Source organism: Diadema setosum, chromosome 18 (genome assembly GCF_964275005.1).
Source record: "Diadema setosum chromosome 18, eeDiaSeto1, whole genome shotgun sequence".
Classification (NCBI taxonomy): Eukaryota; Metazoa; Echinodermata; class Echinoidea; order Diadematoida; family Diadematidae; genus Diadema; species Diadema setosum.
This window is the reverse complement of record NC_092702.1, coordinates 28391491-28407097: the sequence shown is the minus strand read 5'-3', so window position 1 is coordinate 28407097 and position 15607 is coordinate 28391491. Positions and strand designations below refer to the sequence as shown.

The following is a 15607-nucleotide window of genomic DNA, read 5'->3' as shown; positions in this document are numbered from 1 at the left end:
CATGAGTACGATGATACATTGAAAGGCGAAACAATAGCAAGTGAGTACCAAGACAAGTCTCGCATTTTGCGTCTTCATTATTTTGCCGATGTCCGATGAATACCGTTTAAAGAAAGTATAAAAGGAAACGAAAAATAGAGCAAATAAATGCTGCATTCTACGGAAATTTTGAGCTGAAATAATATGACACACACAATATTTGTGTGAAAATTTTCGTGTTTTTTTTTATTTTTTTTTTATTTCACGTCCAAAAGTAGGGGTGCATCTTATACATGGAACTTTACGGTACATGCCAATTAATTCCAAATGCAGCTGAGGGTGTATGGGGGGAGGTTATGGTTTTGTAATAGGCCTATAGTACATGAGGCTAAAAACACTGCATTTGTAACAAACTACAGGAGTGGCATGTTACACTATATTACTGGCCGCAACTAGATGACAGAGGAACAGCATTCCCTCTCCCGCCACACCCCATGCTTGCTCATCGCTCGCTCGTGAAGTTACATTATTCCTATGCAATTCACAGACATAGGCCTACAATACATCTGTCAGCACAGCTGACGCATTCCTTGGATTGCATCACTAGCCACTCAGAAGTCATAATGTGCATACTTGAAATACAGTCATCTCAAAATACATCAGACATCAATTATACATACTTGTATTAACATGGCATACATGCTAAAATGGCAGTTGGACATTGCTTTGTGATAGTGCTGCCTGAGGTACATTTGAAGCCTGAAGGTTTGACAGAAATTCTGCAGACAAGCAAGCACCGAGAAGGAGAGACAACTACTGCTCTCATTTGAAGTCATGCGCGGCACTGCCGAGAAGTTATGCGTTCAACTACAGGTGTTACCCATGTGCTTTGACAAAAGAGAGCATCAATAATCGGGACCAGCGCTCTCACATCTAGAAATACTTGCCCCTACTGCAATTCGCTCTCTCTTTCAACGTGATGGCAACAATGAATTTGTGTACCTTGAATTGGAGCAGCGAATCAAAATGCAGTGTAAAACTGACAATTTTAACAGCAAATAGTTTAAAAGCACGCTGGAACACGCTTTAACAAAGTACTTTATTTGAAAAATGAAAATATCCCAGATTAAAAGATGGAAAACTAACATGCGGAAATGTGCGCATTATAGAAAGGTATGAGGTTTTTAAGAGGGCCTAATTTTCATTTCATTTCGATTTGCGCATTACGATGAAACTAGAAATACATGTTTATGATGTTGAATTCTTTCTTTAACTATTCTAAATCAATTCGAGTATTTCATTTAAAATTTTACGGTGAAATAAAGCTTGTAATTCAACGAAAGGTGAAATGCGTTCTTCGTCTCCGAACTTTGTCTTGCAGCTAGAGCGGTGCCACGCATGACTTCAAAGCGTAGTAGAATGCTAGACATCCCATTGTAACGCCTTGAACCCAAACATGTGTTTGCATGAATTACGAAGAGTTGTCACTCCGCCTCTGTAACACCTCCCTTGTTTAACATGCAACCATTTGATGAAGAATTGGTACTTACATTGTACACAAGAGTTCATAATTTATCTATGCTCACACAATATGGGTTATGTAGTAAATGCTCCATGTTTTTCTTATATCACAAAGGAACATGGCCGACTCTGTGAACAAATTTTTCATCAAAGGAATTCTGACTGAATTCTATGGAATATTTAATGGTTCAGAGATCTAATAAAAGATACAACGCAATTCACTTGCTAAATAAGACTACCCGAAGGGAAAGCAATGGCGCAAAAGTATAATTTGGAAATAGGCCTACATACACTGTAATGTAGCACTAAAGCTATGACCAGATCTACTATCAGCAAGCTATTAATTGTAGCACTCTAAGAGCACCTTAAATTGTTTTACACTGATCACATGACTATGTATGTCATTACTTGAATACAGGGGCCAAATTAAAGATTTCCTCACACAAATTCAGAAGGCCAAATTTTGTGACTTATGTGTACAATGTAGGCCTATGTAATACTGCATATATACAATATAAATCATCATATCAAAGTAAAAATAAAAGATATTTTTGCTGAAAAATGTGTCTCGTACATGATGAATTATAACAACACACAAGAAGTGCAGACATGAAAAAAGTGTCTGAGTATTTATGTAAATGGAGAGAGGCCACATTACAAATAATAATCCTGGTAGTGCTCTACAGCTGCCACAGCAGTTTGGGTCATTGCCTGACACTGACTAAGCCCGCTGAATAAATTGATGTGTAGGATTACACTCAATAAATATAACAGACTTTTAATCCCTCCTCTCATAGTCTTGGTTTACAGTTGTAAACGTTCCTTTGTGTTATTTTCTTCAGCAAAGACAAGAGATGTATGTCAAATTCCAAAGGAGGTTATCAATATCTAAAAACAGGATAGCAGCCAGAGCTATTTGGGAGTGAGCACCAAGACTGTACACCAGCGGAAATGTCATTTCTTATCTGATAGCCTAGATCAAATATGCCCATATTCATTACAATGTGGAGCTGGTTTTAAGTTCTTGAAGTCAATACAGCATGTTAAATAAACTCTATGTCCTGCAGATGTGTTGTACTAACTCACTGTTCTAAAGCACTGCTGCCACTACTGCACAACTACACAAGAAATTCAGTCAGAACAATCACTTGATGTAACAGATTTTTATGTTCAAATTTCTTTGAATTGAATACTGTAAAACAAGGAATATTCACATGCATTATAATTGTGCAAATTTCGCGAGAGCCAAGATTCGCAAAATTATAATGCACGCGAAAGTTCTTGACTAGACTACACGCATTGAATGTTAGAAGCAACTCACAAAAATTTCATGCCGTGAAAAAGGCAGTCGGCTCCAATTCATGAAAACTTCATGCTGCAAAAATATAGTGTTTTACAGTAAGTTCTTTCATTTAGCAAAAATATACACTAAATATTTCTCTTTAAGTACCATGCATTGAAATACATTTTGTGAATATTGTTCCTTATTTGGCTATTTACATATGGTAACAATGCACTTTATCAAGTGCTATTGTAGTATCTATAGAAGAAGTTCTACAAACATGATAAATATTGGAAGTTCAACGGATGAGTTCGTAAAAAACCAATCAATGTAGACCGGCAGATAAGGCAGTTTGGGGACTGTAACACAAAAGGCACATTTGCCTCAACTGTGTCTGGCTCTGGGTGTGTTTAGTACGTGTGTGACATACAGCCTGCATTGTGTAAACTGATGTAATGTTACATAAAGTTGTGCAAGGCAAGCAAGTTGATGATGCAAGTAGACTAAAAGAAATACTTGGAATCAGACACATTAATAAAAAGGAAATGAATGAATACATGCATTAATATATGAATTAATTAATTGATAAATCAATGAACTTTGTCAGTTTGTGATGTTTTCATCAAGTGAGAAATCCCAATAGACAGCAGCAAAAGTAACCTAATTTCTCTTATTTGGAGTTTTCGGTTGCTCAGTTATGAATACCGGTATCAGTGGCTTATTTATTCCTGTCTAACAATGGCCACTGACTGGGTCATTAGGTCATACATACATGTGTAGCTCACGAAATAGTAAGGGTTCTCTGGCTCATGAATTCAGTTCACATGAGACATTCCAGCAAATAGCACTATATATTGTGTAGCCCCAGAGAGATGAGATAAAGCAATAAATGACAGCAACGCATGCATAAAAGTATGTACAGAAATGCAAACCCTACTTCATTATCCCCCCTCCCCCCCCCCCCAAAAAAAAAAAAAAAAAAAGGAGAAAGGGAGAAAGAATTCTATTTGCTTGGCGGGCTTTTTGCCTAGGGAAAAGCTCTGACCCATGGAAATGAGTCATGGGAGTTGGGAGCTGGGTGACAACGTTTCCCAGCTGTCAGACGACCTGTTCCAACAGCTCAACAGCACTCCACACCCCATTACGCAGGATACTACAGCCAGAAACAAGAATCATCATTGACATTTTGATACTCACAAGGAATGTGCAAGGTATCCTACGAAAGTTGTGGTACTACCAAGCAGCTACTACCTCCTTGGTATCACACACCTCCTGGCCACAAGGGTAATTAAATATAGGATGACACCACTGACAAATTACCAGAATGAAATTGCCAAGATCTAATATAGAGATAGAAAAAAACACATACACTGAATTTGGGTCTTGTGGGAAAAGCGTACTATAAATAATAGTAATAGTAATAGTAATAGTAATTTGCTGTACAGATGCACAATGTAAGTAATGCCCACCATTTCAAAATAACAAATTCAACCATAGCTGCACCTATTGTCTAGTAATAACTGGCCCACTGAATCTTCAATGTACACACAAAATCGCATAGTTCAGACACAAATTTCTCATAATCACATGATTATGCAATTATTAACCAATAAACAGAATTGACTAATTTCTAAATACATGGAAAAGTATGAAGTATACTCTGCACTGACCAAAATTTAATTTCGTCAAATCTATGAAAATTGCCTGGAGGCATTTCATGAAGCATTTTGTCCGACAACTTTGTCAGACAAATTTGCTCTCAGCCAATCAGATGCAAGGATTTCAGTAGCTTTTAACAGTTTGTCAGACAAAATATCCGACAAAACACTTCATGAAATGCCCCCCTGAGCTACATATTGTAGAACATGAGCATCTTACTTTTCCTGTTATGCAACCTGGGGGGCATTTCATGAAGCGTTTTGGTCGGATATTTTTCTGACAAACTGTTACAAGCTACTGAAATCCTTGCATCTGATTGGCTGAGAGCAAATTGGTCAGACAACTTTGTCGGACAAAATGCTTCATGAAATGCCCCCCAGAAATAGCAAGCGTCACCCCAGAAGTAACTTGGGATATCATCTGAGAGAGTTAGGCCTACCAGTGTACTTTTCACATTAATTACTTGAAAATGTTGTGTTTCTTGATTGCTTAAAATGTGCACTGCAGCTCTGTTTTATCTCTCAAACCAGCAGACTTCCATACACCATGCAGAATTTTACCAACAACCCGGGCCCGTTTCATAAACTTGTCATCAGTGACAAGTTGTCATAGATGTGACAAGCTACTGAAATCCTTGCATCTGATTGGCTGAGAGCAAATTTGTCATAGAAATGTGGCAGTTGTCACTAATAACATGTTTTATGAAACAGGCCCCTGATATATCAACTGAACATCATGACAAATTTGTACATTCCAACCAGGATAATTCAAACAGATCTCCTATAATTTTGCATGAACAGATTCAAAGCATTGTGGGACCACAGGCATTTCCAAATTAAATGCAGTCTAGTTGCTGCGTTTGATTTCAGTCTCCATGCAGCCTCTCGCGAGGAGTTGAAAGTACACCCACTACACATGCAAAACATACACAAGCTCACAAGTGCGGTGGCTGAGCAAGTGGAGCGTAGAGAAAGCAATTTCATTTTCTGCCCTTGGCGAGCAACAAAAGCATTTCGGCACAGTTCAATAAATGGCAAAGTCGACCACTGCCTGGCGACGGCTTGTCCTGCTATTGACACAGCCATGATTACATTGCACTGCACGAGGAGGAGGCAGTGATGGACACTGATAGGACGAGAGGGAAGAAAAAGGAGAGACAGACAGACTGAAAGACAGACAGAGGAGACACATCACAAACTAAAGTATGGGGTGAAATCTTATAAGCTTGCAGCCTATGCATGCCTGTTTGTCATGAGCAGGTTATTTGCCCCATCCAGATCTTTACTATGAATATTGCCCATCGCAATCTATCATTCAATCTCGCCTAGCTCTCTCTCTCTCTTCTGCAAGGGGAGTTCAATTTGTCCAGCTAAGCCCTAGCAAAGATCCTGCATAGAGGAAGAGAAATGCATTCAATAGCGCAATGTTTTGCATGCTACACTTGTATGCTTATGGTAGAACTTTCATTCCATTCGTAAGGATGTAAATCATGTTAGACTTTGTGATAATTTATGGCATTCCAACCAAAGTCAAAATCTATTGTGCAATTGTTTTCCATACTTTAATCACAAGCGCTTCATTGGTTCAAAGTCTGAATACTGCAGTACCTGAAGGAAGAGATGATTTCCACACACTACAGCCGTGTACATAATGTGCGTCTATGCATACTGTATCCATGCTGATATTTTTAAAATGCAGCATGTTTACAAAGCTGACTTGCACACTAAATTTCAAAGGTAATGTTGCTGGTAGCCAACATGTACGACATGGTGCAGGTGTGTTTAAACAGAAAATGTGGAGATACCAACAGTAGAGAATACTAACTTTGACACATATTGCTTGCAATTGCTCTACAGTGTTTATGTACATTTTAGGTCCCCGTGGGTATAATCATAAGTTTGCACACAATATGAAAAAAAAAAAAAAAAACTTTATTCTTGCACTCTACAACGCTATCCCTTAGATAAAAATCAATTTGTTTTCACAGATATGATACAACTAGATATACACTGAATATGCGTTTTAAAACCATGATTATATTTGAAAGACATACAGAATATGAGGAGACATTTCTCTCATTAGTACCCGCTGGTACTCACTGCAATATCTCACATAATAATGTAATTGGAAATGTTTATGAGGATATCACTTTACATCTTGGCAAAATTTCAATGGGAATTTGAAAGCAAACATTTCGAAATATGAACTCCGAGAGTACCGAGTAGACCTATTTGTAACTGTTGCATATTCTGATAATTCATCTAGGTCATTGTCAAATCGTTATGGAACTTTATAGCATTAGTTCAATACAACTAAACAATCTTGTGCATGTATCCTTTACTTCCTTTTGTTATATAGCACCAAAAAAAAAAATCAAAATTTTAATATGTCGAAAAGGCAAACAGCACTCTTACTATAGGAACCATTACCAAGTAACTATGAAGATAGTGAGTAAACTCCAAGTTTGATTCTGTCCTTCCAACTGAAGTAGTTACATTTTGGCACAAAGGCCAACTTAACCTGGATTGAAGCCACCCTATCTTCCCAACTGCTGGTTAATTCAAATGCCTTTGAATACACTTCTTACAGTTAGTCCAAATCACCAGGATTACTGCTAAGAAGTATTCAGCTCTACAAATCTTCAAAGAGACCCAGCAAATACAGCCAGGACCCCTCCCCTCTCCTTCTACTCCCAATCCCTGACTCAATCCTCACCCTTCTTTCACATGAAAGAGATCAATATATCTCCTTTCATTAAAGGGTCCGACAAAGTGCATGGCATAACAATACACACTATGCTGCTAGGGTCCATAGTGGAGGCACAGAGGTACACCAATGGCCCTTGTTTGCTTGCCTCCTTTCAAACAGCTCCATCAATAATTGAGTCTGCCTTTTTGTGTGCGTATGTGTGTATGTACAGTGGACCCACTGAACATGTGCCTACTTCCTCATTTTAAAAGGCAGATGCACCCTTTTTACACATTTGGTGAGTATCTTCGCCATGTCACATTTTATGTGCCATGTATCATTAGGCCTACATATACCCATTCTGGCATTTGTTCCCCTCATCATTACAAACCCAAATATGAATCACAAATTATGCCAATATACAAATACATGCCCTTAAAATCACATTAAATTCCGGGGGGGGGGGGGGGGGGGGGAGGGGGAATAGGTTATAGCAATTGTGATCACTGGCCTCCCACAACAGCTTCAGACAAGTGAACAACAATATCAAATTTCAAAAATCACAACTGGGCCCCAAGCTTCAGTTATGGCTACATACAGTGTAGTTAGCCTTATTGTCGGATATGATTCGTACTTATATTATCACAACAAATTTAAGCCTTGGTTACTTTCAGAAACAAAACACAAGGGGGGGGGGGAGAGGAGGGGGAATGTGGAGGGCTTTTTTATCTCTATCACAATGTCGGAATGGGTATCATACAATGTGATGTCTACAGTCAAAATAGGATAGGAATGTATCTGATACTAGTAACCAGTACTTTTGCATGACCTGTACTCAAGTCTGTAGCTTGGGTTTCAAGTGATAAGCCTTCTTACCAAAATGCTAAGAAGTGCTTGAGAACACTACAGCAGGTAGAACTGAATGTTCTGTTCATGCAGGGGTTTTTTTTTTTTTTTTTTTTTTTTGGGGGGGGGGTATATAAGATTAACCCCTGGCTAAATAGAAATGAATTGAACAAGAGAGACGAACCAATTAAAAAAAGAAATGTCCTTGATCACTTACACAAATACATCTACCTTCAAACATGTTTACCAGATAGCTGAATACAGATCAGGAATATAGGCTGAGGGCCAAAGTACACATATCCTCCCAAAATCTAGGCGAGACTGAAATTAGTCAAATTACTCTTTTTTGGATGCTGCCACTTCCAACAACTCACAAAGAGGTTTATTGCTGTTATTGAGGAAGAGTTGGAAAATGGTTGAGATTAATTCACTACAGTGTGAACCATATGTATGCAATAAAGCTGCATTTTATGATAAAGTTCAGTAAAGCCATACAGTAACTGGCAAATTATTACAGATTTCCATGGCGAAAACTCACATCCTACTGCAAGCATTCTACAGATGCCTTTTCAAGCCGATGGTAATAGTGTGATTTTAATGCTCAGCGGAACATACCCAGTCTGCATTTATTGCTTTATAAATTATAAACATTAATATCATCACTATTATCATTACCTACAACCTTTTGTATGATGACCATGCACACAGGCACACACAAACACACATACAGTACACACACATTACATCTTTGAATATCTGTTTGGAATATTTGATACAAGAAATCAATATTAAGCACACATGTGCTTGTGAGTTTTATCTCCTTCAGCTGTTCTAAAACAACATTCCTCTAACTACAACAATTCTCAGTGTGTATCAAATGTTCATGTAATGGTAATGTCCCCTCTCATTACTAAAAGAAGGTGTAATTTTCTGTCCTTGAAGTCTAAACTGGTTTACATTGCATAGGCTTGTCTATCTATCCACATTTCACAAATCCCATGCTGCCAGGTTATCCATCCCACGAATGCAAGACCAATATTCAACACAATGATGAGGAAGTTCTCTGTCAAACAAGCCTCTCTGACAGGAACAACATCATAATAGGGACAAACTTTGATCATTGTTCCAGGATTAATTGCACTCACAGTGGTTCCTTTGTTATCCCTACAGCTACATACATATTGTACATAAATTCCAAGTGTGTAGTAGATTTACTATCCTTTCCACTATTTTTTATGGGTGTTCAACCTATACCTGCAGAATTCTATGTGCCTTTTTAGTGAAAAATACTGAACACATTTTTTTTAAACATACTTTCATGGCTTCAAATACAGATATAGTTGTTGTAACATTACTGGACAACATGGTCCTTATGTTTCTTCTATTTTTGTTATCTCATAAACATTATGCAGTTCTGGCACTTTGAAACATTACAAATAGTACCGTAGTTATGGGTAAACTCGACCACTTGTAATGAGGGTGCTAGGGGCTAAGTTTACCCATACACAAAGTGTAAATATGGTACAATGAAATACATTGTTCATATCTAGAATCTACTCCCAAAAAGAAAAAAATGTTCGTATTGACAACAGTTGCAAAAAAAAAAACTTTCTAACAAACTGAAGAAAATATTATTCGTAACAATCCCACACTTTAATCATAATTTGACTTCTGCAATCAGATCTTTTTAGTTTGATATCCATAATAGACACATAGCAAATTAAACATGTTTACATATCTTCATGTGAATTATGCAAATGCATAACATACCATAGCATATAAGTGTTGGTATTTGCAATACCAGCATACAGATATTTACAGCTCTCTCTTTCAATGTGATGTAACTTCAATTTTGCATAAGAATTTCTTGATGAAACTAACAACAAAATAAAATTCAGATTCAGAGCTGAATGCATGTTTCATTCAAAAAATTATTGCCGGAGCTGGACCACTTTGTTTTGAATAAATTTGTGACTGGAACATTATTTTTTCATGATCTTCAATGAATAAGTAACAAGCTCACAAATACAAAGAAATAATACTTAGACTCTAATGTGAATATTATCAATTCATAAATGCAAATGTCAATCTGAATAATAGGCACCTAGGCCCTATATGTAAAACTTACTAAAAGTTAGGTCAGAATTACTAAGATATACTGTAACGAGTAACGTTAGTTAAGTCTGTAATTCTAAACCACTGTTGAGCAGATGAATACTTGCTGTTGTTGGTCTTTTTGTTTTGTTGTTGTTGTTGTTGTTGTTTTTTTTGGGGGGGGGGGTTAAGGTCTCTTTTTATTGTCATTACTTTTGATATTTTCAAAAGGCAGCTCAATGATGGTAGAGACAGACAGAAGAAATCCCAGTCGGGTACCTCATACACACATCACTAATTCAGCGAGAACCCTCACTTCACCGTAGCCAGCCGGCAGGCCTTGCCTTGCTTAAAAGTATGGGAGCGCGAGCGGGTTAGACACGGCTGCGTTTGGAGTAAATTCCCTGCCACTTTGACACGCGGCGCATCTTCCATTACAGCTCACTTTTCACTTATAACTCAATTGATACTCTTTGTACACTATTGACAATAATTCAACGGCATTCTGCACTCATACCTCTAAACATTTAACACAATCTCAATAATTTTTGGTTCAATTTCGCTTTGAAAACACCATTTAAGTGTGAATTTCCAGTCTACTCACAGTAGCGTCTTTGCCCTTGCTCGACTTGTCCACCGCCCGAATTACACCAGCTCTCCACTTCCACTCGGCGATTTTAGAAATTTTCGGCTTCACCAGGCCACTGACAGCCAGGAACCGTTTTCCTACGAGTTCCTCACGATATAGTATTCCCATTCTGTAATATCATTTCAGCGAAATTGTTGCTGGAAACAGTAATTTATTCGTTATTTTTGATGACTTTCCAGTGTACTATAATGGATTACCGCAGCCAAAACACGGCCGGATGATACGGAACGTACGCTATGCAAAATTTCGCATACGACAGGTCGTAGTGCGCATGAATTTGTGAATACGTGATTAGTCCACACATGGGACATACACGAGGTCATAGGGTCAGGACTTTTTACACAAAAGTAAACGTGAATGGCGGAAGAAAAGATAGTACGGTACACATTCAAAACAACCGACCGCGCTCTCTAGATTTCTACCCGTCTAGCGCTAAAATGCATTCATTTACAATTATTTGCGGAGAATTGTCGAGAGATGTCGAGATTACTCGCCGGCGTTGAAACATGGACATCGGTTAGAATAGAATTTTAGGAAGCATCGTGATTTTTATGCAACATTGAATCTGATCTAATGTCTATTCTTTAGCAAGACAGATCAACCTTGTAATTGTTTGTGGAAGCAAGCTACAAACAAACTGGTCGCCATCTACTCTTTAAAGAAAAAAATAAGTTTCCTGGCCGACTCTGAGACTTCTAGTAGAAAATGTATGGTTTTATGATTGAAGCATGTCATTGGTACTGTTTAATATTATTGACATTACATCCATGTAAATTCTGTGACTTCCTTGGACTCGTAATTACGTGTAGGATATATTATGTTTCCCTTCGTTCGGCAAGTAACTTGTGAGCTGCGTGAGCATTAATGTGCTTGTTTTTGGAATCACTCATAAACCGAACTCAGTATTGATTAGGAATGGAGTTACTTACTAGTATTTCATGTACATGTACATTTGTACCTGGTAGAAATGTACTAGTGTCCCTTTGCAACTAAACAAAGAATCCTCCAATTGCGCGTATGAAGCGCAATGATTAATGTAACATTTTGTTCTCATGATAAAGTTCAACACGGGGGTCAATGGCGGTCGCTCTCTTATCCTCTTTGTTTTCCTTGTTTTGTTTCTCGCATTCCTGCAATGTAACATTTTGTAGTCATGCGCGTGGAGAGGTTCATTCACCACTTCCTTTTTGCTGTGTTTACAACTGCAGGCATAGGTCGTGTGTGCGCTGCTGTAGGGTGGGGATTGAGTTCATACGAGGTTACACCTGTACCCCTCCCCTTTCATTCCTCACACACAAGCACATTACCTGCAGCAGTACATGATGCGACACTGCTGACACACACTCGTGTGTGTGTGTGTGTGTGTGTGCGGGGGGTCATTCTTTTCTATTAATTTATTCACTAAGTAGTTTAGCTTTTTTTTTTTTTGCCCAGGGTATCCCATCAGTGGTTTATACAATGTTTTCTTGGGGCCATGCAACATGGTAAATGATGTATAGTTAATCTAACATACCTGTACACAAAATAACAAATCAAGGACATTCAAGATAGGGGTCAACAGGGTTCAACAGAGACCAACATCTACTAGAACTATAAAATGTAGTGTCCCTAAAGGTCTAGTATTAACAAATAAACAATCAACAGAACTTGTGGATGATTATGAACCCTGAGCAAGGTGTAGAAAAAGAGCTGACTGCAGTATTGTGATCAACAGATTGTAATCTATTGACTGAAAAAAATTTCCTTGAATGTGTGTACCTGTGTACCAATAGGACCTAATGACTTTGTCATTATCTGTTTTATGTGTAGTATTACTGTCATCATTACTATTATTGATTTCATAAATCATTGTTATTAGTAATTAATAAAGACTGTATCAAAATGATATTAGTTATATCAATGATAAAAAGTAGTTTAGAATGACAATAATCATCATAAGAAGTAATATGAAATTAAGTTTCATCAATAATCATTGCATAATAATCATGTGTTTAATCATATACTTCATTCTTCTTTGATTCATCTGTCTTTTATCTCTTTTCTGCTTAGCTATTTCTCATGCCCTTTGAACACTCAGACAGAGTGGTAAAGGGCATTATGAATACCCTGTATTAATATTTAATTATTATCATTATTATTATTATTATTATTATCATTATTATTATTATTGTTATTATTATTATTATTATTATTATTATTATTATTATTATTATTATTATTATTATTATTATTACTATTATTATTATTATCATCATCATTACATGTGGCAAGGCCTGCTTTGTGACATTGTGTATTTGACCACTGTATTAGACCACTAGTCTACTATGACAGTTATGTGTGTTACCTTTCAAATCATTTTACATATTGATTAACCTGTCTACAAAGGCCACCTGTGTTCAAAAAAAAAAAAAAAGGAGAGAGAACAAAACTGCTTTATTCGTCTTCCTTGATGGTACAGTGCACTCCCGTTATAACGAACACGGTTCTAACGAAATTCCGGTTATAACGAAGTAAAAATTAGGGCTGCAATGTCATCCACTCTATGTATTTCTATTGTTTATTTGTTCGGTTATAACAAAATTCCGATATAACGAAAGAAAACTGCCGGTCCCGTCGACTTCGTTATAACGGGAGTCCACTGTAGTTGTTGAAAATGCTTTTCTGACGTCTTTTGCACTTTTCAGTCGTTCTGAGACTTGTCACAATCTTCTGATATCACAAACACTGACAGTAATGCAGAGGTAAGGTGGCGCAATTATCTATACAGGTGAGGTTCTTCAATTTTTTTTTTTATAGTTAATAGAAAATTTGGTGTTCAACATAATTATTGAGAATTTAGTCTTTGGTTCCCATAGAATGTCGGACCAAACATTTACTAATGTCAATAGCCATGAAGCAATAACGTATTTTCCGTTCTTGAATCAAAAGATAATACTTGAAGTGACCTGTTGCGCTTAACTGTCGATGCGACATTTTTGGTTTAGTCCTGCGGTACGTCTAACTGTCATTGCCAAATAAGAGCAATTATGTTGTGGCGCTCTGTGCTTGTTTTCAAGGCGATCCCTAAATGACCTCGCGGTCCGAACTGAACGGTGGGTTTGTCGCAGCGCACATCACGCGCGCGCATTCACTCGATGGGCATACCACTCTAGTGTACCTATTTAGCATCATGTTACAGACTGTATGGCTGACCCACAAGTACACAGTTACTACTTCCGCTGTCAATTCTGTTGCTGTACATAGTACACTGTACTACGATTATGTGTAAAGTATCTGGCATGTACTACACTGCATTATCGGAACTGCCCGTCCCATCATCCTATCTCTTTGTTCACGAAACGTGTGTGCGAGGAATCCGGAAGGTCGGAAGTAGACTCTCTGCCCTTCTTTGTCGCTACAAACTTACTAGTATGACGATGTACCAGCGTGTGATTAATCGGAGTGATGGAGTATAAGATCGTATTATTTACAAGTTTACTAATATCATCGATGATATTAGTAAACTTGTGCAGATCACATATCACATATATATATATATATATATATATATATATATATATATATATATATATATATATATATATATATATATATATATATATAATTCCACAATGCCAGTAATTACCGTCCCTTTCGTATGTAGGCCTAGATTATCGTCTCCCACTATATACATGTATGTGATTGTTGTTTCTTTTACTGTCTATAGATTATATACAATAGTTGACTCTTTTCTGGCTTTTTTTTTTTTTGTTCTCGTTCGTTTGTATTGATTAGTATTTGTATCTTTTTAGTTGCATTCTCTTCATTTCTATGATGCTATATTGTATTGTTGTTACATGATGTCATCATTTCACGGAGCTGATAGTCAGCTTCTTCTTCTTCTTCTTCTTCTTCTTCTTCTTCTTCTTTTTACCATGGTTAAATAAATAAACTCGACTCAACTCAGCTACTATAATAAATCAGCTTGGATGCATATTCCCTCTTCATCTTGACATAAAAGAGAAAACTGTTGAAAAATGAAATGATCATGATAATTCTGATCTTACTCTCTAAAAAAAAAAAAATCGAGTGAAAATATTCACTCTTGAAGGAGTGAATACAAAAAAGAGTGAATTTAGAGTGAAATTGGAGTGAATTTCGAGTGAAAATGTTCATTTTCACTCATTTTGGAGTGACCTCAGGGATCACTCGAAGATTTTGGAGTGATCCCTGACGTCACTCTAAAACGAGTGAAAATGAACTTTTTCACTCGAAATTCACTCCATTTTCACTCTAAATTCACTCTTTTTTTGTATTCACTCCTTCAAGAGTGAATATTTTCACTCGATTTTTTTAGAGAGTAATAATAGAAATGATTGATATCATAAAATAATATCAATGAAAAAAATAGTTTGAGCAAAATTAGCGTTTGAAATTAAAACTTTCAAGTCTTCAGATTATCACGTTTCCTCAATAATTTCATCAATGAGGAAGGAACAACGATAGAAATATTAGCTCAGTCCTTAACTCATTGCCATTAATATCCGACATATTCCAATAGCAAAATAAAATTGACACGTCCCTGAGTTACTTATTATCTATCGAAACTGAGATATGCTAACATATCATCCCACAACCGTGGTTTTTTTTTTAATGCTTAAGAAATATTTTCATTGGTTTTAGATTATTCATGCAGTTGTTTACAATTGTCATTAGTCGGTATGCAATATCGAGATGGACAAACTCCATAGTCTCTTTATATTCCACTCACTTGCAAATCGATGTCACGACTTTGATTGTGTAATTACTATTGCCATTGCCCAACAGGTCTCCGCAGGTGCAGTTTATGTGAACGGATTAATTTCTCATCGGCTTAACTTTTTTATATAACAGTAGTCTCACACACAATC

The 15607-nt window shown here is 37.0% G+C and overlaps 1 protein-coding gene across 1 annotated transcript in view; it reads right to left on the bottom strand.

Annotated features, from left to right (window-relative positions):
- The window catches only part of LOC140241725 (probable JmjC domain-containing histone demethylation protein 2C), a 155809-nt gene extending 144848 nt beyond the window's left edge, over positions 1 to 10961 (bottom strand). The window contains 1 exon segment of the mRNA XM_072321472.1: positions 10674 to 10961. Coding sequence (XP_072177573.1) covers positions 10674 to 10826 — 153 coding nt within the window. The 5' untranslated portion in view covers positions 10827 to 10961.
- Positions 10962 to 15607: the final 4646 nt, after the last annotated feature.